Genomic DNA, 24,828 nt, shown 5'->3' on the forward strand with positions numbered 1-24,828 from the left:
TAAAGCAGGGCAGGGCTCGGGCTTGCTGGCTGGGCAAGTGGGACAGGCTCCTTTGCTTCTACAGTTAATTTCTGAGCTTTAGACCTATCAGAAGCGAGCTCCAGTAATGTTGCGGATCAGGTCGCGTTAGGGAGCAAGTCAGAGAGGGAGATGGGAAGGTCTGATCAAACATCTACCATTAGCTGTTCTTTTTCTTTCTTCCTTTTCAGTACTATGGTCTTTAACATCTCAGTTCACTCTTCTAACCTCTGCATCTTTGTCCCCCCCCACCACCTGAGCAATTCGCCTCCACCCCTTACATTCTCACGGTGCTGGGACTCCACTCCTGCCTAGTGGGGGCGGGAGGGGGGGGGGAGAGTGCCAGAACTCAGCTCCTTCCCACTTTTAGAACTGTGTATTCAAGCAGGGAGGGCAAGAGGAATCCCTCATGTGGAAGCAATAGGGGGATGTAGCCAAAGGGAACTAGATTTGTACATGTTAATACCTTCCTAAACCCCAAGACAGCTGCTCTTGAAGAATAAATGCAGACCCTGTTCCCACAGCAGGCTATAGGGAACTCAGCTTCCTTGATGGTATTTTGCACATAAGGACAGCTTGAGTTCCTTAGCTCTTCAACCCCTGATTCTGCCCTCCTTCTCCCTCCCTTTTTTAAAAAAATAATACTCAGGGTTGCTATACAATTGGCAGTGGGAGGTTCCAAACCCGACGTGTGTCATAGACTCCCTCGGGGTCGGCTTTATGGTTCTGCGGTGCCCCCAAGCCAAAATGAGGCGTCCGGCTCGCGGCCGCCTTTGGCCCCAGCTGCGAGAGCCGAGCTCTGTGCCAGGAGGTGTCTGCAGCAGAGCTTGCCCACGCCTGCGGGGGAGGGACTGGGCCGAAAGAGCAGGGTCACAAGCAGCCACCCGCCTGGCTTGTGCTTGAGGCAGGCTGGGTTGGGGGGTGTGAGCGGTGTGTGGGGCGCTTTGGGGGCCCGGCGGTGGTGGAGCGGGAAAAGGAGCTCTGTGCCTTTAAAGGGCGCTGTGCAGAGCTCCGGGCAGGAGGCGTGTCTCTTTGCCGGGCTGCAGCTGCCGCCGCCGCCGCTGCTGCTTTCACTCGCGCTCCGCGCGCCTGCCGCACCTCGCCCCCCCAGCCCCCGCCAACTGCTGCGCTACTTTGAGGGCAGCATCCGTCCCGGGCTCTGCCTGCCCCGCGCACGCGGCCAGCCCCGCCGAGCACCTGTCCGCCGCGCAAGGTAAGAACTGCCCTCCGGGGCAGGACCCCGGCCGCTCGAGGGGCTCGCTGCCTCTTTGAGAGTCGTGCGTGGTTATTTGCCCTGCCCTCTTTGGAAGGGGGCAAGAAGGGGGCGGGCGGGAGAGCTGGCACCCGGGAGCTGCCGGGCTGGTGATTGCCCCGGGCGTGGTTTGTTGTAAGTGGCATTGTCGGGTTTTTTTTGAACAAATCCAGACCGGCTTGCAGCTGTCTGAGCTGGGCACCGCTGCCTACCAGATTCCTAGGGACTGTCTAGATATCAGTCATCCAGCTGGCAAACCCAGTCCCCCAGGTTAGAGCAACAAAAGCAACACCAGCTTCCCCCAAAGTATCCCGGAGATATCTGTTGCTTTGGCTCTCCGGCGCTATATCGCCACGATGTGCCAGGGCAGAATCCGAGTTAGCTTCAAAAGCTTGAGGGGTGTAATCCCCCCTTGGGACCCTGCTTACTTCCTTCTCCGGGGTCACGATTTTGTCTTAAAAATGCATCAAGTCGCCTTCCTTAGAAGATTAGCCACGTGAGGAGAAAGGATGAGACGTGCTCTAACTTGGTGGACAATAGTCTGTACTTCATCTGATGTCCCCCCCCCCCCCTTCTCTCCTCCCTTCCTCCGTCCAGTCATTTACTACATTATACAACCAGCCGTCTACTCTATGATAGCCAGTCCTGTCGTTATTGATCAAAGATGAAATTCCACATTCTTTGAGAAGCCATCCATTGTTAACCTGGCTCGTGTCTGTGGCTCTCTGTATTCAAGGGGAAACCTTCCTTTCTGTTCCATGTAGTCGTGACTGCTAATACAGCGTGTGCAGTGAAAATGAAGGAATGCGTTCAAATGAAAACGCTCCCTTCATTTTTTCTTAAAAACTTGGTGGTGGAATAAAAAAAATCTTTCCCCCACCTTTCCCAGATACTGGGGTGTGTGTGTGTGTGGGGGGGGGGGGGGAAGCTGATGTATGGGGAAAGCCATGCATGTTTGCGTTTGCTGCTTAAAAATATGCTAAGAGTGCATTGCTGTGAAGTCCAAAAGTGCCTGAACAAGTAAATCTATTACATCCTCAGTTCGTTAATTAGGATGCACGTCTCTCCAGCAGCTAAAAAATTAATTACCATCTTAAAATGTCATTAATCATCGGCGCAGCAGAAACTTGGTTATAAATCTGGACTAAGCTAATAACAGACAAGGGGGACCTACCGTTTTTATAGCTTGTGGGAGTGGAGTGCAAGTGGGCCGCGTTGTGTTTTCTTTAACTGATAACATCAACATTAATTTTAGTACTTTGGCAAACGTTTAAAGGGGTGGACCGGGTTACTGATTTGTCAGCAAATCTGCAATACTTCTGTGTACCGATCTGGTGGAGTTGGTCAGGTGTTGCAGGAGGCTACTGCTTTCCTCTCACCAGATTGCAACAGCAGGACGACTCTGGTGGCCGACAAGTCTGAGGCGTTAGCAACGATTCACCGAAAAATGTCCAAGGAATAAAGTGTCAGGGACCATATGTCACATGCCGATTCTACATTTCTCTCTGTTATCCTTGTGAGGGAAGCGATCAGGAAGTTAAGCGACGTAAGGCCCATGATATACAAGCTCTGTAGTCAGTTCTTAGTTCTGTAGCTGATAATGGAAAGAATTGTCTTAAATTGTTGTGGTAAAAATGTATATCCCAGCAGGTGGCAGCTAAATGGAACTAGATTAACTTTTAGTATAAGAAAAGGACATAAATATATGCTCTGAAGAAGAAAGACCTTGGTAATCAGGTAAAAGGTTAATCATTTAAATGTAATCGCTTAAGGTAATTCTTTAAATACACAATTTAAACGAATCCCCCTTTTCCTAAGGAAACATTATTTACATAAGATCATTGTATACACAGGGCGGGCGCGCACACACACACACACACACACACACAATTAGTAGGCTTTTAATACCCAGCATAGTTTTTAATTAACTTATGCAATGTCTACTTAAGTTTTTTTTTTGTAGCTGAAACATGTATTTTCATATCTGCTTCCCTGTGCGCTGGCCCTGGATACTAAAAACATGTAGCTACCAGGCTCCGTATGGTGAAGTTGAAGAACAAAACAAGACTTATAACAAGAAACTGAATATTTCAACCCTATTGTGGCGGATTATTGGTATGTGGAGGATAGGATCCCAGTGGACACCAGCTTCAGCTAGCCCTATATCAGAAAAGGATTGAATAGCGGGGTTGACAAGCATTGAAAAGACCAGCTCCCTCAGTAAAATACTGTATAATTAGCCGTGTTAATCCTTTAGATGTGTACAGTACTGGGAACGAAAATGCAATGAGGGGTGCTATGGCGCTTTTCAGTTTCCATACTAAAAATAGTTTAGAAGAGAGAGTTTTTTAAAGGTGTTTAATAATGGGGAAATGAAACTGAAATCCTCTTAACAGATGGGAATCTGGAGGTGGTGGAGTTTGAGGCTTTAGCTAATTATATATTTTATAAATGGGTTTTAGCCACCAAATGTAGGCAAATGTTTTTTGGTTTTTTTTACTGAGTTTTAAATATTCGGTGGCTTGCAAGACATTCCTTACCAGAAAGTAAGGACGCCATGTAAGAATTCTGAGTTAACCACAATCTTCCTTGAGAAAAAGATATTTTCATAAGATACTAGAGAAATGTATGGTAGGACATAGGAGATATTCAAGGCAACCCTGTGAAATACCAATAAAAACACAGTCCAGCCAACATAGTACAGAATAGAGTGTATCTTTAAAAGTGTAGATAAAATACATTAATTCCCTTTCTGTATTGGGAAACTATTGGAGGGGGAAAATGTATTTTGACACCTAAAATCACACACGGCTTAGGTAATATAGCTCAACAGCAATAAGGCTTAAGTAGTGGTGCTCTCCGTGGTGCTGAAAAGGGAATGCAGCCCTCCTATCGACACCGTATTTCATCAGGACAGGTCCAGTCACTGTCCATGGTGGTGAGTGCTGTCAGGTTAGTGTTGGACGGTTATTGAGAGTGAAAAGTTAATTTGAGTGTCATGCGTGTGCACAGGTTTTGGAATGTAGAATACTGAATATCTAATTTTAAAAGCCATTTATAATGGATGGTTTTGAAGTTTCAGTGATTGTATAAGATCCTTGGCAAGTTGGGAATTTTGTTAGGATTTTTTTATATCAGGTAGCTGCCTATTTGTCCAGGTAGTTTAGAAAATAAGTTTGGATAACAGATGGTTAAAATTGTTTGTTTTTCATTTCTTGATTAATGCGCTGCATTTACAAAAGAAGACAATGAATCTTATAATTTCCCATGCTTTTTTAAAGTTCATTCTATAAATAGTGCTACATTCTGATAATTCGCAACACAATGAGCATTTGAAGATACCTAACCTCCGCTAATTCATCACTGTAGCAAAATTAAGAATGCTCAGTTACCACCCAGGTCAGTTTTATTCCTCCTTGGACCAAGATAAGATATGAACAGAGAGATCAGAGTAAAGGAAACAGCAAATACATGAAAGAATACCTCAAACTGTACATTTTCCTGAGAGTTATTCTAAATGGGAACTGAAGGAGTCGCTAGATATCCTTGCTTTTAGCACTAGGTGTTCTTTTTAGAGTACTCCAATAGTCAAATCATTTGACTGAATTCCCTGCTAGACTGCAGAACTAGCCATTCATGATACTTATTTTTGACACTGCAGTTATGCCTCCATTTTAAAGGCAAGAAATCAGTAATGTTTAATAATCCCCTCGCAGAATATTTTATCAGTATTTTTACAATATAAGAAGATATGGGCAGATAAAATCAGGGTAGAAAGTTATTGTGAATTGTTAACACTTTTAGGGACACATGGTTTCTAGAACATAGGTAATTTCATTTTAGTATCACTTATTCTGCATGTCTAAAGTATGCATAGAATTATTAAGAATTAATCATAACTCATGTCTGTGTTGTTACACTCCTGATAGGTCCAAGAATGTGTTTCTTCAGTCTGACGTTCTGTAAAGCCAAATCTATGCTGTCTTCATCTGTGATAAAAATCTCTCTCATTGAGATTTTCTTCAGCACTAAAGAGAGGGCAGAGCCCAGGCAGACTACAGTTTAATCTGCCTTCATTTTCCTTGTGGGATACTAGGAATGGTCTCTTAATATCTATAATAAAAACCTAAAATAGCTTCAGTGAAAGCTTCACTTTCAGATTTTTTTTTTAAATTGCTGTCCATTCTCGACCAATGTGTTTTTAATGAATGCACATAGGAGCGAATATACAATTCAAAGTATCTTAATTGTTTTTCCAAGGAAAATCTGAATGTTGCTGAAAATGAGTGCACCTTTAAATGGAATACAATAAGAAAAAAAAGTCCAGAGCTGTTTTAAGATGCAAACTAAATGTCCCAGAAGCAAACTAGCAAGCACTGTTATACTTACTGAGGATAGTGGAATATTATGTGTATTTAGACTACACTCCCATTTTAACCATAGGTCTCGCTATGCAAGTATAAACAGTAGAACCTTAATAAAATCACAGTGAAAGAGAGTTTAGTACCAAAGATAGGCATTTTGGACTGTAGCATATGAAACCTGTCAATCCACACACCCTCTCTTTCAAATAACATTGTCGTTTTAAGCAAACTGAGCGAAATGAATATGTAGGACTTTCAATTCAGAATTAGATTTATTTATTTTTTTAACACTGCAAAATTGTTCTGTACTTTGCTAAAGCTTGGATGTTCAATGATCAGAGTCCCCTACAAGTTGCCGAAAGACAGTCAGCATACAAGTCATGGCGTTTACATTAATAGCATTAAATGTGCATAAGTATTAGAAAGTGAATTAAACTATAGGGACCTTTTTAGCCTAAGCCTTAGCCGGATACCCTTCATGACATACGGTCACCCCTTGTAATACCTCCTCTTGCAGAACTCTGAGGCTAAGTGATTTCCACCCAGCTAGTCTGCTGTTAAAATTCATGAACTGATTTTTATAGAACCGCGCGCGCACGTACACCATAGCTGCCCCTTTGCAGGAAAATAGCTATTGTTGAAAATAAACAAAAAATAATAATTGTACGCACGTCAGTAAAACGGAGCTGATTTTTCAACAAAGCGAGGCGATCAGGTCGGTTGCATGGCAGAAATTGGGAAGGCTGTCTGGCAGGCAGCCGTAAGAAGCGAAGAGCTATCTCAAATTTTCTCACTTAATCTTGGCTTCACGTCAGAAGCTGTGCAGCAGTGCAGTAGAATGGGAGCACAGCAAAAGCTTCGCTACTAAAACGCCTGGAGCTCGTTGACTCTCGGTATGTGGCGATAGCTCAGCGATTTCTCGAGCTGGATTACTTATTGATTTCCCTCCTTTCTTGCTTCCCAGGTTTACCCGGCTGGACATTGTGTGTGTTTGGATTTCGCGAGGATTCTCCCTTGACTAACATGGATGTCCCACCATTCCTTGCAGTTGAAGGTTGCTCCTTGGCGCAGTGAATGAAGAACATGCAGGGATTGCTAATGGGTTTGGGAAGCGTAGACTCTCTCCTCTCTCTGTGACCATGCCGTGATCGTGTCTGAGGGCTAACAGTCTACGTATCCTCATTCTTACCCTACCGGGGAACCTGACGCTTAGAAGGGGGAAGTAAGGCAGCGCGTGTGTGCATAGAAACACCATGAAGATTATTTCCCCGATTCTAACTAATCCAGTCTTCAGATGCACCATTAGACTCCTTCTTTGCTTTTTGTGGATTGGATATTCGCAAGGAACTACACATGTGTTAAGATTTGGTAAGATTTCCCCTGCACTTTACATTGTGTATTTCAAGCTGAATAGTTATATGCATGATTATGTCAATAGGTGGGGAGCAGGGAGAGATACGAGGCTCCGGGGGATGCTTTTGGAGTCAGTTACCGAAGACCCTCTTTATTTTGTGTCCGCATGGCTAAATTAATGTTTGGTTTTTGTGTCGCCGATTATAGTAATAAATAATCATAGGAAAAAAAATGACTGTCAAACGTGCTTTCCGGAAGCTCTGCGGGGTGATCAGAGCTTGTGTGGTTTCCTCGTGCTGTGCCTTTTTTGTTTCCATAGCAGTAGGAAACGCGGCTAAAATAGCTGTTGATTAGTTAACAATCTGACAACGAGTTGGTGAGTTTCGACCTCCAGCTTTTCCATGGCCCTCTCTGAGTTGGAGCGTCAGGGCAGATTCAATATTAATGTGACACTGGAAGAGACCTTCAGTTCTGTTGTTCTTTTAGTTTACTTTAGTGGGGGTTCCGCTGTAGTAGAACAGATTCTTTATCAACAATTAGTGGGATACCAAAGGGGCATTGATGCAGGGCTATGACACATTTCAGAAAAGCTCCTCTCATCAGGGAAAATGACTTGGTCATTATTTCCCCTGTAAGACAAAGAGACTGGGAGATGTCACAGGCAGATCAGTGAAAGCAAGCGTAGCGGTGTCCCAGATCAAAGAAATACTCAGCGTCTCGTGGAAACTAGTATTAGAAACCGGGAGTGACATTTCTGGTAGCCTCCCACATATAGGGTTGCTTCAGGGGAGCAGAAGCAAGAGGAATGTTCAACAACAGCTCGAAGCTCATGTTGTTTCTTGCCATTGGGGCAGACCTGGGCATGAAAAGTTCTGTTAAGTAAGAGTTAAGGTGGTGAGAATTGCGAAGAGCACTGATCCATTCAACAATCGCCAGCCTAAGTGGTACTAGCTTAGTGTTTGTGTGTGACTTACTCTCTCAGATTGTACACACGTTGGAAAAGTTGCCGTGCCAAACAAGCCCATCCTGTGTGCCAGCTTGTTATGTATACAAAAGAAAATACTGCTTTTTCTTTTCTGTAGCTTCATTTTTACACTGTAGCAACTGCAGGAGCCATAAATAGCTCTCGTTTGCTTGGGAAAGGTAGAATGTCTTGCAGTTCTTCTTAAAAAAATCATTTTCGTGTTGAATGGAAGGCTGGTAATGATTAAGAAGGCGACTGGTTGCTATTGATCTCGTGTGCTGAATTCCTAGTGTACTTTCTTTTGCCTTCATCTGGTCTAAAGGTGGTGCTTAAGGCACGTTGCTCTTAGCAACCATCTTCAGGAATGCTTGTTTCTTTGGACACGGCTAAACAGGTCCATATATCATCGCGGGGTTTATTTTGCATTGAATCGGCTCCGTTGGCATTGCAGTGCAATCATGCAAGGGCTGAATGTCGCCTGGCGCTGCCCAGTTATCCGTCTGTACCCGAAACAGGTTCACAATTGTTGCTGAGCGTTGGTATCTGTGCGTTTGAATTACTTGCAGAGGTAGCTATGAAAACAAGCACCCTTCCACCCCCACCATCGCAAACGCTGATTTGAGGGGTAATTGAAGCTGTCCTCGTCAGTAGCCGCATCCTTGTTGAATTGTGAGGCTGGAACACTTATTAGAATATCATTGATCAACCAACCTGTGTTTTTATGTTAGAAAAATAACAATCTTAAGGTCACAGCGGGATTTTATAGGGTGCCTTTTCCAAAGGGCTGCCTCTTGGCAGCATATAGTGTGTTTTTTCTAGACTAACTTCCTTTCCCAATCTGTCTCCCGGACATACATCTTGGTTTTGGGGTTAGACTCCGATGGCTGGTGTTCACACTGGTTTGCTGCAACAAACTAGAAAGACACTTTGGAAGCATTTGGTGCCTTTCTGTGCTTAAAAAGTCACCTTTTCTCTCGGTCTCTGCGGGTTGGGGGCGGGGCGGCAAAGTTTTGTTTTTTTTTTCTCATGTGGAGTCCTGGGAGTGAGGGAAAGGGCTTCTTTTTGCTTGTCAGCGCGGCCTGTTGCATGTCTGTCGTTGTGATCGAGTTTAGCTTTTAATTTCGTCCAGGAGTAAAACTGCCCCTATGCCCAATGTGTAAGAGAAGGGCTGTGCGCTCCCAGGAGGGTCAGATCATTTGGCTGGGGGAAGCTGGAAATAACAACTGTGTAATGAAAACCTTGAATTATTGTAAGTGGTAATCCTATCGCGCCCCCCGTTCCCACCGTGCTACATGCCACTCCGAAATGCCCTTGCTACTGAACTGATGGGTTGTCTCTTGTTGCCCATCGGAGTTTTCCATGGGTCTAGGCGGGAGCGCAGAAGATTCCCTTTAAAAGGCAGCCTGCCAGCCCCCGCGTTTCCTTCTTCGCTGGCAGCGCTATGGCAACAGGGGAGATCTCGTAGCTTGCCAGAGCTCCAGCCCTCTCATTCTTCCTGTGCAAATGAACCCACGATAGGGGTTGTCCTTCCCACGTTGTCCTTCCCACGGCTGTGCCACTGTTGGGACTAGCCGGCGTGTCCTGACAGCCTCTCTGTCTCTCTCTCTTCAAGCTACTTTTCAGCAACAGCACAGGAAAGCCGAATGCCCGGGTTATTTGTCATAGGCAGACTTATTTTTATCCACGCGCTTTGGATCGAACCCAGGAATGGCTGATAACTAACTCTCTAGTAGCCTTAAGTCAACCTACCCTTCACCCATCCAGTCCAGTTGCAGGAAAAATGTCTGCGTGGATTTCTGACTCCTGTTGCTGGAGCAGGACCAGCTAATATTTTGGCACCGCAATAAAGCGATCCCTTATAAATGGCATACAGCCAAATCTCTCGTTGCAGTTCCTGAATACTTTCCTATACACAAGCCCAGAAAACAATAGGCACGAGGCATGCACCCATGATAGTCATGAATTTGAAAGAGAATTAAGGCAAGGCACTGAAAATAGTATTGTGATTATAACAGGAGGGTCTAAATTTAGAATAAAAGGAAAGGTCAGGATGGTGTCTTATCATTTGCATCACTGTTGTCTCTGCTGTGTTAAGTCAGACTCTGGCAGAAATCCATACTTTTGCTCTTGGAGTTATACAAAAGCAGAAATGCCTAGGTAAGTCGGTCCGTGGATCACTTTTTAAATTTACTGTTGACTTATAAGAAAAGCAGGCCCTATAACCTGAAACAAATACATCTCTGTAGACGTCATTAAGCCACTCCATAAATCAGTCCACCCTCACCGCCACTCATGATGGTCTTTCCATCACTATATTTTTGTTTGCCCACAGCAGCCTAATGACACGCAAAAGTGGGGTTACTGTGTTAGTGAGAGCTCCAGACCAAAGCATTTCAGGACCAAGGTAAGCAACTTTGGCTAATGCTGAGTTTAGATGCACCTACTACTGATTCTTGGATTTTTTTTTTTAAATGTCCACGATATTTTCCTAGTGCATAATCACCTCCCCAGTCTCCTCTTCAAAGCACCACAAGCTGATCAGAAGCAAGCAGTGTTTAAGAACTGGAGTCCTCTGGTTCTAACAAAACAAAACTGGACAAAGGCGCTGGGAGGTAGCAGGAATCCTGGTGTAAAAGCAGCACCCAGTAAGTACTGTTAGTACTAAGAGGTTAATGATGACAACTACATACAGTTTATAACAGTGACAATTCATCACTCTCCAGTGTGGTATGGGACAATAGAGCATTTAAAAACATTTGGCTACTTCAAGTAACCTATTTTAGATGTTTTGGGCATTTTAAAATGCCTCATCTTACTTAAATTGCACCTTTCAGGATTTCTAATTCATGCTAGGCCCTTGCTATATTTAACAGCAGGAATCTGAGGCCAGACAGATCCCGTTTTCTCTTTGTCCTGGTAGTGCATGGACATCATCAGCGTGACAACAGGCTGGAATCAGGAGAACAGAATTTGGTCACTAGGGATTAATTTACGTTTCCTGTAATTACAAGTGTTGTCCGTGAATGTATATTGAAGACACAAAGCTCTGAACCGTGAGTGGTCCCTTGACCTTATGTCACTCCCTCTCTTCTCTTTATTTTCAATGTCACTGTAAAAACAATCCTACAAGGAAATGAAATCACAAAATGCCACTTCAACATACACAAAAGAAAGGAAGGCTGAGAATCGGGACTACAACTCCCTATAGAAAGTGACCTTTTGTTGCTCAGATGTTGTGGATGTCTCCAATAAAAAAAGATTTCAAGCCTATGGGGTAGCTGAATATTGTGAGTTAGTTACTCTTCTAAACTTACTTGCACAGATTCTTTCCCCTGAGGGTGCAATAGCAAAGGAAGGTCCAACTCTCTAGGGGAATGCGGTGGAACTGTCAGAACTGCAAGAACTTCAGGTTGAACTCTGAAAAGCAACTAAACTGAGACCATCTCAAGGAAAGCATAGGAAATATTGATCCGTTCCCTTATCAGCTCCTTCAAGTATTACATATGCCTGTTTGCCCTTCATCAAATTGGAGAAAATATGTTCAGAAAACAACTGAAAGTGGTTTTATTGTCTTAAAAATAAAAAAAGAAAACTCACCTTATTTTTGGTCTCTTTTCTAATGGCTCCCAGTGACAGGAATGACTGCACAGCAGGGGCTTCTTCAATGAAGATTTGGCATTTGGGCTTCATCGCTGTTGTTGCTCTGTTGTGTTCATTCCCACTGAGCCAAATGAGTCTTTTCATAGAAACTTTTAGCATGTGCCTGAATAAGTAAGACACTACATGGCCAGCAGCTGGAATTCACTCCTAATGCCATCACGGATGGCCAGTTATGTATTACTGACCATTTTGCCAGACCATCATTAAAACTAGCAAAGACTCTACGTAGCATACAGGGAAAGCTGGCTTTCTGGACACTGAGATCATATAGTTTGCAGGCTCCCCAGACATACATTTATACCTCTTGGGCAATAGTGTTTTATTACTTTGTACTCTGTGTTAGGCATCTCAAGTGTGGAGTTTCTTTCCATTTGGTTCCTCTTCCACCGACATGACTGTACATTGCCATTGCAATCCCCAAACTGGGAAGGTAAAGTCAGACTGAGTTTAAGTGGAAGGATCTAGTCTATTTACCCATCTTTCTACATGTACTTAATCTATGCGTGTGCACATGTGGGGGGCGAGGGGGAGGGAGAAGAGGGGGATATCTGCCTTCAGATCAGGGAAACGGTGAAATCTGGAAAAGAGCTGTCGGGTTCAGCAGCCCTTAAAGATTCAGGACTGCTGTATTTCTTTGCTTATTGGGAGCTAGTGAAAATTTTACTTGCCAAGGGCAAGGAGCCTTCAATGTGTATTAAAGTCCTCAGAGCGAGGTATTCAAAATCTGTCTGAAACACAACAGCAGCAGCAGCAGCAATCTTTGGAGGAAGAGTAAGGTTAAGAGCCCCAGGAAGAAAGGAAGGAGGTGAGAAGCATTGTTATTGACTGGTCCAGATTAAACAGCACAGAGGAAGATTTCAATTTGATAACGTCACAGCCCTTCCTGTTTGTCTTTGCTGCTTCTGCTGACAATTTTGTAAGGTAATTAAACTGGCTGGCTGAAGTCACAGTGGTCACAGGGCGATAAAGACCATTTGGATTTAATGGAATTTAAAAACAACAGTGCACTGCACACAACTCTTACAGAACAAGAATTTTAATGACCCATTCAGGGTGCTGACTAAATAGAATGTCCTGAACAAGTTTAATTGAAAGGGCAAACAAGATTAGCTGTACACAGTCTTTATTGCTGTAGATAGGGGAATTAAAATGATCCTTTTAAAGTACTCATTATTACATTATCAAGATTGAATGCAGGTGAAGTAAGCTGTCTTCGATGTTGAGCTTTTGAAATATCCCTGGATCCCTTTACCCCACTGTTTAGAACCAAGCACACTGGTACAAGAATTTGCACACAACTGTGCTATGAATCAAGTGATCAGAAGTATAACTTACTTTTTTATTGACTGTTACTGATCTTTGGAAGTCATGGAAAGTTCAAGTAATGCTTTCAATGTAAATGTGCTTGATGAGTGAAATGGTTTCTGTTACTGGAGATAAGAAACCAGAGAAAGATTTACTTGTCTTTTCTAAACGTGAATACTAAGGATTTTCCTTTTAACAAGGAGAAAACCCACTCCCATCAGAAACTAACATGTTTTGCAGTCAATGCAAACAACTGCAAGTCTTATGTCTCATATTTAGATTTACATACCTTGTTTTTCATAGTTTTAATCTTTCCTTCCCTTAATATCTTCTACTGAAACTATTAATATATGTTCAGTTAGTAAGTACCTTATTTTCATACTCTCCAATTTGCAAGGCAAATTAATGTTGGCTGAATATTCTTATTATACATGTGCTGTAATGCATGTTAGAAGACTAGATTAAACAATGCACAACATAACATTAGGTCACATTTGAACTGAAACTTGAGGAATCGGAAGTCAGCGTGATGTTAAAGTGCTTGCAAATTCCCATTATTTTGTACTTTATTATTTTTTTGACTATTTTGTTGTTTTAGATCCTTTGTGATATGATGTATAGTAATAATAGTGTTATGTTTGTAAAACAAATTTTAATTTCAAAAGATTCAAAGCATTTTGCAATCGTATTTAAAAATTACATTGTATGTAGTGATCACTTTGTATGTCACTGGAGTGCAGCCTGCGTTGACTGAGTTGATATTTTAACAGCATACAATAACGCTAAAGCAGTTCAGGGCAGTAAATGAAGACTATCTTATTCACTTGAATTAATGGGGAGATTTTATTTAGTCGGGAATTGGAATACACGTATTTGAACGTGACAAAGACATCAGGCCTGCCATGCAATGTGTTTCATGGATCTTAAAGTTGCCAAAAGGCACTTTTACATCTCATCCAAAAGTCACACTTGGATCAAAGTCTGCAAGTAAATAGCAAGGTAGTTTTGCATCCAAGTATTACCTAAGAATTCTTCTTGGGTGAGCCTTCACTCTTCTATAGTAATTTTTGGGAATCCATTCTGACCGTTCTAAGAGAATCTCATAGGCTTAGGAGAGAAATTTCCAGATTCTTCAAAAGGTGCAGAGCTTTTTCTTCCTGGTTAGTTTTGTTTAAATGAATACACAGTAGCTGCATTTCCCACTGCATAATGTCAGACCCATAACTGGATGTCTGTAGTAAGTTGAGGGGTAGTTCAGCATGTAACTATACTGTGATCTTTGTAGAAAACACCATGTCAGCATCCACACAACAGAAGCTCATTTCATTTATTGGGTCAACAACATTGCAAATTTTTATAAGCAGCAGCTGTCTAGTTTTGGTTATCCACATTCTGCCCATGACAATTTGCCTCCAGTTTGCTACATTTGATATTCTTCGTGTTCATTCCAGAACTCTGTTAAACTTGTTACATTTCACCACAGAGGTGATTGCATTTAAAAGGTAGGTGAAGCAAATCCTACATACTTGTTTTTAATTTTTTTGGGATGAAAACCCCTGCTTAAAGGAAGATTTTATTACTTATTATGGTTACTAAAACAACTTAGGGACACATGCACTTTACATCGGGGGCATAACACATTTTCCAAATATATGTGTTTGTCATTTATTATATAATATAAATATTAAATATGCCATGTTCCCCCTCCCCCACCTTTTTGCTGTTATGGAAACAATTTATTAGGCCCATTCTGCAATCATTTATTACACAAATAATGCAACTGACTTCAACGTATATGAATAAAGATTAACAGGATCAGATGACTGATTTATACTTTTACACAGATTATAGCAGTAAGCAGCAGTATGTCTTACATGGTCACAAAATAATCTTAAAGATGAACTGCAAAGGAAAGAAAAATGGGATTGTCTTTTTTCCCTATCCTTTGTTTACAAAAAAATAAAAATATTTTTTACTTCTTTTTTGCAAGGTCTTGGACTTCCTAACTTTGATGGGGAAACTCCATGGATGACTGGAAAACTAATCAGTTTATGACCTCAGATATATGGAGAAAGTGAAATCGGAATGAGAGAATGTGACTTTTTTTTTTAATCAGACTATTTAAAGCTATTTGTTTTTGTTACACCTACTTACCTCAAGCTCCCTAAGGGGGGGAAAATATTTTAAAGAAAAAGATTTTTTTTTAAACATTCAACAGCCTTGTCTTTAAATTAAAGGCTTGAAAAAATTGGAGCTGAGACCTTTAAGTAGCAAAAATACCAATAGGACTACTAATGGCAGTAAGCACTACACCTGGTAGTAAGTGATTGCAGGATCAGGCCCTGGATTTATAAACTTGTTCTTCCCTACTCCCCAGTGATATAATAAATGTTTATTACTTTCAACATAACACGTTTGAATGTGACATGCAAATTAGAACCTGCCATTTACTGGACTAATTGAGATTACTGGGTGAGGACCTGATTCTGAAGCCCAGAGAAAGAGAGTCCCCCTGAAGTCAGTAGGACTATGCAGCTGAGTAAGGGCTGTCAAACTCAGCCTATAAAATGCAGTCCTGTTTTGGTTAAGGCCCCAATTCAGCAAGCTGTCTCTAATCAGCAAAGCACTTAAGTATATGCCTAACTTTAAATGCATAATTAAATCTCACTGATTTCAATGGGATGTATGTATGTGGTTAAAGCTAAACACATACATAAGTGCTGAATAAGAATAGTCTTTAGCATATATTTAAGTGCCTTGATGAACTGGGGCCTAACTCTATGGCAAAGCTCCAACTGAAGTCAATGATTAAGTTCATACTGAGAAAATGATGTTTGGACAGCATGTAATCTTGATTTTCAAAGAAAATATTATCCTGTGTTTATACAAAAACAATGCTTTCTTTAAAGCTGTCTTTATAATAAACTGACTGCTGGTGAATTCAAAATACTGTTGTTAAAATATTCATTCATGTGTATATACACTCTAATAGGGAAAAAATCAAGTAAATTTATTAAGGATATACTTATAATTGAAGTTGCCATCCATTTGGGCTTTTATGGTTCTGCTATAGTTTATAACTGATATATGTCTATATTTATACCGCTAGTTTAAAGTAACACAATTATGGTATGGCTATAGAACATAACATAATAAAAATAATCAAGTATCCACATTATTTTAACAAGAAATGTGTGAGGTCCACAGCCCACTGTGTTCATATTTATTAAGGCCTTCATCTTTTTTTTTTTTTTTTTTTTTTTGCAAGTAATCAACCGTATTGTTAAGATAATTCTAACTTCTACCTGAACTATTCAGATTGGAATAACTAAAAAACTGGTTATTTTAATTGGTGGGGGATACAGTACTGATTTATATTCATAATTAACTTTGCATCATCCATCAGCAACAAGCACCTTGTCTAGATTATTATAGAAATAGCGCAGTGCTGCTGGGGTCACTTTAGTGTGTCTTATTTTTCATGCCATAGCCATAGGTGTAACTATCAGTTGCATGCACCTTTTAATTTAGCCATTATTCTCAATTACATTTTATGTACCAAATTTAGCAATAACTTAATTTGCAGTGTAAATTACAGGTAGGCTCTGATTTTGATTTTACTTTCACTGTTTTTACACAAGTGTAACTGCATTTAGTTTTGTGGGGTTACTCCTGATTTACATCAGAGTAAATGAAATCGGAATCAGACCTGCAAATTATAAGAGAGTTTTAAAATGAGTGTAAATTCACTGCTATGGCACTTCATGATTGTGAGAAACCACATTATACCGTGTCATAAATATAAAGGGAAGGGTAAACCCCTTTGAAATCCCTCCTGGCCAGGGGAAAGCTCCTCTCACCTGTAAAGGGTTAAGAAGCTAAAGGTAACCTCGCTGGCACCTGACCAATGAGGAGACAAGATACTTTCAAAAGCTGGGAGGAGGGAGAGAAACAAAGGGTCTGTGTCTGTCTGTAGTCGTCTTGGCCGGGGACAGAACAGGAATGGAGTCTTAGAACTTTTAGTAAGTAATCTAGCTAGGTATGTGTTAGATTATGATTTCTTTAAATGGCTGAGAAAAGAATTGTGCTGAATAGAATAACTATTTCTGTCTGTGTATCTTTTTTGTAACTTAAGGTTTTGCCTAGAGGGGTTCTCTATGTTTTTGAATCTAATTACCCTGTAAGATATCTACCATCCTGATTTTACAGGGGGGATTTCTTTATTTCTATTTACTTCTATTTTTTATTAAAAGTCTTCTTGTAAAACACTGAATGCTTTTTCATTGTTTTCAGATCCAAGGGTTTGGGTCTGTGGTCACCTATGCAAATTGGTGAGGCTTTTTACCAAACCTTGTCCAGGAAGTGGGGTGCAAGGTTTTGGGAAGTATTTTGGGGGGAAGGACGCGTCCAAACAGCTCTTCCCCAGTAACCAGTATTAGTTTGGTGGTGGTAGCGGCCAGTCCAAGGATAACGGGGGTAATATTTTGTACCTTGGGGAAGTTTTGACCTAAGCTGGTAAAGATAAGCTTAGGAGGTTTTTCATGCAGGTCCCCACATCTGTACCCTAGAGTTCAGAGTGGGGGAGGAACCGTGACATACCGTGAGACCAAAGTCGATGAAAATTGCATCTGTTCACTCCAGGTCTCAACTTTGCCTAGAAATATTAGGGATAGTGTGTAGGCATAAGTGTAAACTGATTGATGTAGTTCCCTTGAAGTCAATGGAGCTATGCTTGTTTACACCAGCTGAGGATCGGACTATGTGTTTGGAGCAGGGAGTATGTTGCTCTATTTTATATTCTCCTGTCAGTTGTTTATCTTGCTGCATACTCCTTCTGCCTCCTTTGTGCATGTTTTACACAGTCACTAAATGCTAAGTCAGTGTAAGTTTATACTTCTTTGCCACTACCCCCACTATAACTGTTTTATGACCAATTTATTCCTGATACGTGATTTATAACACTGACTAAATTACTGCTGAATTTGGTCCACAGACTTCCATGGACTTAGCATCCCCTGAGCAGCTGTGTTTACTGAATTTGTTCCTGTACATTTATATCTTTTTAATACATGTATAGTATATGCACGTGCGTGCACACGCACAGACATCCAAATTTTAAAGGTAGGCATGTACAACCAAATTTATACAGTTGCATGGCCAAAGTTTTGAACACAAATATCTGGCTTGCATGTACATAATATGTGTGCGCCTCCCTCCGCTCCATGACCAGTTAGGCATATAAATGGTCATGTGTGCACAGAAGCACTTCATTTGTAACTACTCATCAGTTACTTATATACATAATTAGACATGTTTAACAGTATGCGTGTACTTCTGTGTACTTCTGTGTGCTTCCCTTTGCAACTCTGTGTCTGTGTTCAGAATTTCCAACATCTGTAATGTAATAATATGTAGCACTTTTTATCTTGAAAGAATTATACAAACTTATTATTACTGATCTAATTAATCAACAGTTTGGTTTGTGATTTGTGCATTTTTTTTGCAAAGGAATAACTCACATTAATTTCACTGAGTGTTTTGCCTGAGTGAAAAAAGAGTTAGACTGAGCCTTGTGCAAAAAGTCTATAGCTCCTGGAAAAAAAGGTTTGCTGTATCCTAGTTTAATTGTACTTTTTATTTTTGGCATTTTTTAATTGAATTACATATTGTGATACCCTATTCCTGTTCCAGAATTAAAGTCTGTGTGATATCCGTCTGTCCCTCCAGTTCAACTGTATTTTCTGCCCTACCTTTTACTGGATACAGAGATTGAAACTTTGCTATTCTCAACGACCCAAGCAGAAAGATGTCTTTGTCCAACCTGATTGTTCTTTGGCATGTGTGGGCTTTCCCTCAGCTCCCACTTCAAATAATAATACCCCCAAATGTGGTCAATTTCCTCTGTCATCAGTCTGGCAATTTCCTCTGGTCATTTTCCTTTGCCAGCTATCTTTAAGGTACATTCTTTCCTTTCAGGAAACAGTATTACAACAGGGACTATTTCACTGAAGATTGTACGAGGTATGGACATGAATTTTGATCCCTTTTAATTAGTCTCTTTCTCATCTTATCTCTGTCTTACTGATTTAACAAAATATTTGTGCAGATTTGGGAACCCTTAGGCGTCATGGGATTTATGCCAGTGTAGCTGAGATCAAAATTTGCTAATTAACTCTGCCAGTTATCTTTGTTAGTCCATACAGCCAAAGAAGATGACTACGGACCTGATTCTGGTCTCACACCAGCACAGATCAGGGGTTTCCCTTTGGATCAGATGGAATTTTAAAGTAGTGTGAGACCTTATACTGGTAGAATTTAATTTTATATATTTGTGAGGCTAAAGGGATGTGGCTTTTTGTTTGTAATATCATGAGATCTGAATGTGGGTCCTATTTATATATGAAGAAACAAAAATGAAAAAGATTGGATTGTGCTTTCATGTTTTCTGTAAAGCTGTCTAAGCAGTATGTAGTTCATTTGTGCACTAAAGTTTGTGAAACAAAAGTAAATGGCATTCAGTGAGCATTAACCAAAACAGATACTTAATTTTTTTTGGCTAAGTGTTTCTGTTGTAATAAATGACAATTTATTAATAGTTTTATAGATTTTTTTTTTAAGGCCAGAGGGACCATTAGATCATCTAGCGTGACCTGTATAACACAAGCCATAAAATTTCATACAGTTACCCCTGTATTGAGCCCAATAGCTTCTGTTTGACTAAAGCATCTCTTCCAAAAAGGCATCCAGTCTGGATCTAAAGATTTTGGGGGATGGGGAATCCATCACTTCCCTTGGTAGTTTATCCCATTGGTTAATCCTCCTCCCTCTTTTTTTTAAAAAAAAGTACCTGATTTCTAATTTGAATTTGTCTGGCTTTAATTTCCAGCCATTGGTATTGTTAACTAATATACCATAAAAAAGAACATTAAAGTCATGCAGCGAGACCTTAAAATATTGGGTGGGAAAGCTTCAGAGAATGGTTGGTAATGGTTTGGTTCTTAGTGATCGAATCTTTATTACATTAACTAGAAAGGTTATGCCTGCTGCTTTAGAATTGGTCTCTCAGTAGTAGTAAATGCCACTGGTTTTACTGACAATAACTCATATGCAATCAGACGCTTCCTGTAGTATGTAAAATAAAAGTGACTAATATAGTCATGGAGCCTTAAGATTCCACATTGTCTGGAGCAAGAGAGTGTCTTTTAAGCAAGAACTCTGTGTTGTTCAATGACCTTTATTCTACAGGGCAGGAAATCTCTACATAAAATTTTACAGCTCCAGAATTCCACATTGTCTGTAACTCAAGGAGAAAAGCAAAAACTATATGTGAGAATGTTAAGAAATATGTTTTTTTAGAATATAAGCATCTATTTACCTAAAATCAGCAAGATTATTTGTTCTTTAAAAGTAATTAACATTTTTATATCTGTTACATTTAGGCTTTGCATTTCTTAACGGCAACACACATATTCAACTGGCTATCAGATACATTCTGCTCATCTCAGCAATAGAAAGATAATCATATTCTTCTCCTGGAGTCTTTAAGAAATTCATAGAATAAGTTAAGTGTTATATAAATAATTCATTCTTTTTGCTGCACGTTACAGCACTTAACGAGGACCAATATCAGGACTCAGCACCTTAGGGAAGCTAATTTGTAGCATTATTACTGCTCTCATTTTTATCTGTTCTACGTTGTTTAGAGTTTTCATAACCTAGTATCTTCACAAAAGTCCCCCTTTCTCTGTGATGCCTGAAAAAACCCCTTCCCCTCCATACATATCACTTTTGGTGGCATGCCAAGGAGGACCCATAAACACTTTTTATTTGTCTTTCTGTCAAGAAGTACATAAAAATGTAAGCATTCCTGTTTAATACAAAAGCTAGTCAGTTACTGTCACCTTGTCACTGTCACTCAAACAAATCAAACTAAACTTCAAATACTTTGTATCACATCTCCTGAAATTGGCACCTGAAAAATCACTGTATATTACAAGTTGAATTAAGCTGACATGTACAGCCAAATTCTGTTCTTCGTTTATATCACCACGTAAGCAAAGTAATTCCAGCTACTTCAATAAAATTATGCTTGATTTACACTGGTGTAACTGAGATTAGAATTTGGCTGATAGATTATGTGGGGAACCTCTCTTTGGTACAAATAAAAAATAGTAACTATTTAAAAAAGTGACCTGATTTTGGACACCTCAGTTATATGGTACATAATTTGAGACACTTTTTGGTGCCTGATTTTCCACTGAGATCCTTAAATGTGCCTGAAAATGGCCACTTGTCACCCCACTCTGGTCAAATTTTTCAAAAAATTCTGGAATCAATTTGATGATGATCTGAGAGCATTGCTGGTATAACAGAATATAGATCAGCTTTTAGAGCTTAATGATGATGATCACTTATAAAAAGGTTGACAATGATTAGTGATAAAAAAATCTTTTATGAAGAGAGATTATAAAGATAGGGAATGCTTTATCTCAGAACGAAAATTAATAAGAGGAGACATGATAAAAGTACACAATAGTGAATGGTATAGAGAAGGTAAATGGGGAACATTCAGTGAAACTGAAGACTGGCAAATTTAAAAGAGATAAAAAGGAAATGCTTTTAATACACAATTAATGCACACTAGAGTGTGGAACTCATTGGCACAAGATATCATTGAGACCAGGGGTTTACCAGGATTCAAAATTGATTTAATATTTCTATTTCTATCCAGAGTTGTTCTTTTAAAAATTAAAACATGGAGAGCTTTGGAGATGATATAAATGATTGTGCTATTCAGCCTAGGACAACCTTTGGGAGTTAGGAGGAATCTTTCCGACTGGTCAGATTTTTCCATAACTGCCTTTTGAAAGTTTGAACATAATTGTACATAGTACTGATAATTAGGGCCATATACAGTCTTTCTAACCCTTGTCCATGTAAGGGACAGGCATTATTGCATTTTCTGAATGGAAGGAGCCAGGACTGGTGTACAGGAGAGTATACTGCACTTCACAAAGGGATGCAGCACTGTACGTGCTACCCCTGTGTGCTGGGGAACTCTGGGAGATGCATGTGGCTGGATTTCAATGATATTCAATGATATACATATAGTTTATATATTACTTTGGGATCCTTGAGGTTAAAAAGCACTACAAAAATGTAAAATATTACTTTTAATAAAGTTTGTTTTCAGATCCTGGCAATGTCTATCATTCATGGCAGTAAACTTCAGTCTGCCCATTCAAATTTAGTATCAGGTCTGTGCTATGGATAATAATAAAAAATAATACAACAGAACTGCATTAAAAAGACATTAAAAGGTCTGTCTTAAACCTACCAAAGCAAGGAAAATTTCATTTAAGGATCAAACCAACATTATCTAGTCACAACAGGATATCATCTCCAGCATCATCCAGTTGTGACCTCTTGTGTCTAGATGCTGGAGATCTGATGCTTAGTTATGAATGTCTAGGTTTTTGTGACCTTCAGGCAGACCCTTACTGTTAGTTAAATGTTTTTATTGGAGGTTAAGGTAAAAATATACTGTGTTTTCATGCTAAGTACTGTAGATCACTTCACTGTGTCTCCTTCATTCTGTATACGCTTCATTGCTTTACTATAGCCAGCAAGAACCAGCTATAACAACAAAGAATTAAAAGCTACGTTGACCATCTGAATCATAGATATTGCCAGTTCTGACCATCTACTCAGCCTGGTGTAAAAATACCATAGACCTAAACAACAAAATGTACACTTATAAACATGAATAGAATGCTGGATCTATTTATTTCAAAAACTACAGGTATCTACCACTTGAGATAAAGGAGACACTCCGTTAACAGTTTGTGTTTGCTTTAGTTGGGCTTTTTATTTTAAATGTTGCCTGCAGGCAACCACGACAGAGCAACATAGCACAGGGATGGGTAAACTACAGCCCGGGGGCGGCATCTGGCCCTTCAGATGTTTTAATCCAGTGCTTGAGCCCCTGCCGGGTAGCAGGGTCTGGGTCTTGCCCCGCTCCGGCGCTTCAGCTGAGAAGCAGGGTCGGGAGCTTGCCCCGCTTTGCACGTGCTGTGGCTCCGTGCAGCTCCTGGAAGCAGCAGCATGTCCCCCCCTCCGGGGTTTATGTGGAGGGGCAGCCAGGGGCTCCACATGCTGCCCCTGCCCCAAGCGCCACCCCCGCAGCTCCCATTGGCTGGCAACACAGCCAATGGGAGCGCAGGGGCAGTGCCTGCGGACAGGAAAGCTTGCAGAGCTGCCTGCTCATGCCTTTTGTGTAGGAGCCAGAGGGGGGACATGCCGCTAATTCCAGGAGCTGCTTGAGGTAAGGACCCCCTGGAGCCTGCCCCAGCCCTGATCCCTGTCCTGCCCTCTGAACCCCTCAGTCCCAGCCCGAAGCACCCTCCTGCACCCCAGAGCCCGCATCACCCAGCTGGAGCCTGCACCCCCACTCCAGCACCCTGAACTCCTCATTTCTGGCTCCACTCCAGAGCCCACACCCCCAGAGGGAGCCTTCACCCCCTCCATACCTAGATGTGGCCCTCGGGCCAAAAAGTTTACCCACCCCTGATATAGCATCTCTATTACCTGAGGATAGGCACTAGTTGGCAATAGTCATGTATGCTCATACCTATGTGCATGCATAGGAACATATCTGTGCGTGATCCTGCAACCTTTATGCAGGAAAAAAAGAACTCCCCTTTGTCTGAGTAGTCTTTAAAATATAAGTTGGAAGAAAAGGAAGAACTGCCCAAGGCTAAACCTTTTAGTCTTCATGAAAGGACTCATGGGCTATATATCTGTTTCATGACAACTGGTGTGAAAATGGGATAACAAAAAAGGTGTGAAGGTAGCAGAAACTGTTCTGCTCCAGCATGGTGAGGACTTCATCAGTATTTTCACAGACTTGGTGGAAATAAAGAACTATTCAGGGTCATATGAAAGTCAGCAGAAATCAAGTGAGGGAATAAATGCAAATTACAAAGAAAGGAGAACAGTTCTAAATCAAATGCTGACAGAAAGAAAAGCTAATTATAGTTGTCCTGTTAATAAGAAGCACACAAACACACATAAAAACTATTAAGAAATGTTTGGGAGATAGAGCTTGTCAAAAACACACCAGGATTAGAGGAGAGATGAATCAAGGGCCAAAGCCCACTTAAAAAAAAATCGTTCAAATCTTGAGGATCAACAGTGTTGGGGAAGAGCTAGGAGACACATTTGAGACTGAGCTACAATATACAAGATCAAATTCTCAAGTCTGCCAATTTTACTTTACATGTGTGGCACAAGGTGAATCCAAAGCAGACAGATATCACTATTGAGGCCTACGCCTTCCATAGGCATAAAGCCTCTGCCACTTTAACTTGTCCTGGTGCTGGGCAGCTCAGAATCAGGGAATTGCAACTGACTCCCAGAACTCCGCTTCTCCCTCCACTGCACTTTGTTCACTGGAGAATCAAGCCCACAATTCTTTACTGAGAAATGAAGGTAGGTCCTGACAAAGTAGAGGAGTCTCATTATATCCTTACTGGGTTAGGCCAAAACTCTACAACTTCTTACTCTCAAGTAACTTTATAGACATGATTCATAGGTTCAAGGCCATACGGGACCACTGTGACCATTCAATTTAGGTAATCACACGTTTTAAGCATTTGCAGAATCAGTGCAATAGTTTTCAAGCATAAGAACTGAGGAATGTGCCTACACAATTTAGTTGTTTAGGCGATGCATTAGAGACCATTCAGTTTTGAAGAAAAATCCATCCTGAGAAGCTTTTGAAAGAAGCCAAATTAAACCCTTCAACAACAGTCTTGGTGCCAGTCTAAAGGAAGCTGAACTTTTTTCCCTAAGTAACTTGTTAGAAAAATAGAAAAAGCTGTTAAGCCTAGTCACTGCATTAACTAATTCTG

General features: G+C 40.8%; 1 protein-coding gene across 4 annotated transcripts in view; it reads left to right on the forward strand.

Moving 5' to 3' along the window:
• Nucleotides 1-1,121: 1,121 nt before the first annotated feature.
• Nucleotides 1,122-24,828, forward strand: part of GRIK2 (glutamate ionotropic receptor kainate type subunit 2) — a 626,152-nt gene continuing 602,445 nt past the window's right edge. Inside the window, exons 1-2 of one of the 4 annotated variants that reach the window (XM_084624592.1) lie at nt 1,122-1,231; nt 6,599-7,002. In XM_084624592.1, the coding sequence (XP_084480718.1) occupies nt 6,888-7,002 (115 nt within the window). In that variant the 5' untranslated portion in view covers nt 1,122-1,231; nt 6,599-6,887. Of the gene's footprint in view, nt 1,232-6,394; nt 7,003-24,828 lie in introns of those variants that run through there. The other 3 variants (XM_084624595.1, XM_084624593.1, XM_084624594.1) reach the window with 3 other exon arrangements.

Source organism: Lepidochelys olivacea (assembly GCF_965140295.1).
Source record: "Lepidochelys olivacea isolate rLepOli2 genome assembly, chromosome: 3".
Taxonomy (NCBI): domain Eukaryota; kingdom Metazoa; phylum Chordata; order Testudines; family Cheloniidae; genus Lepidochelys; species Lepidochelys olivacea.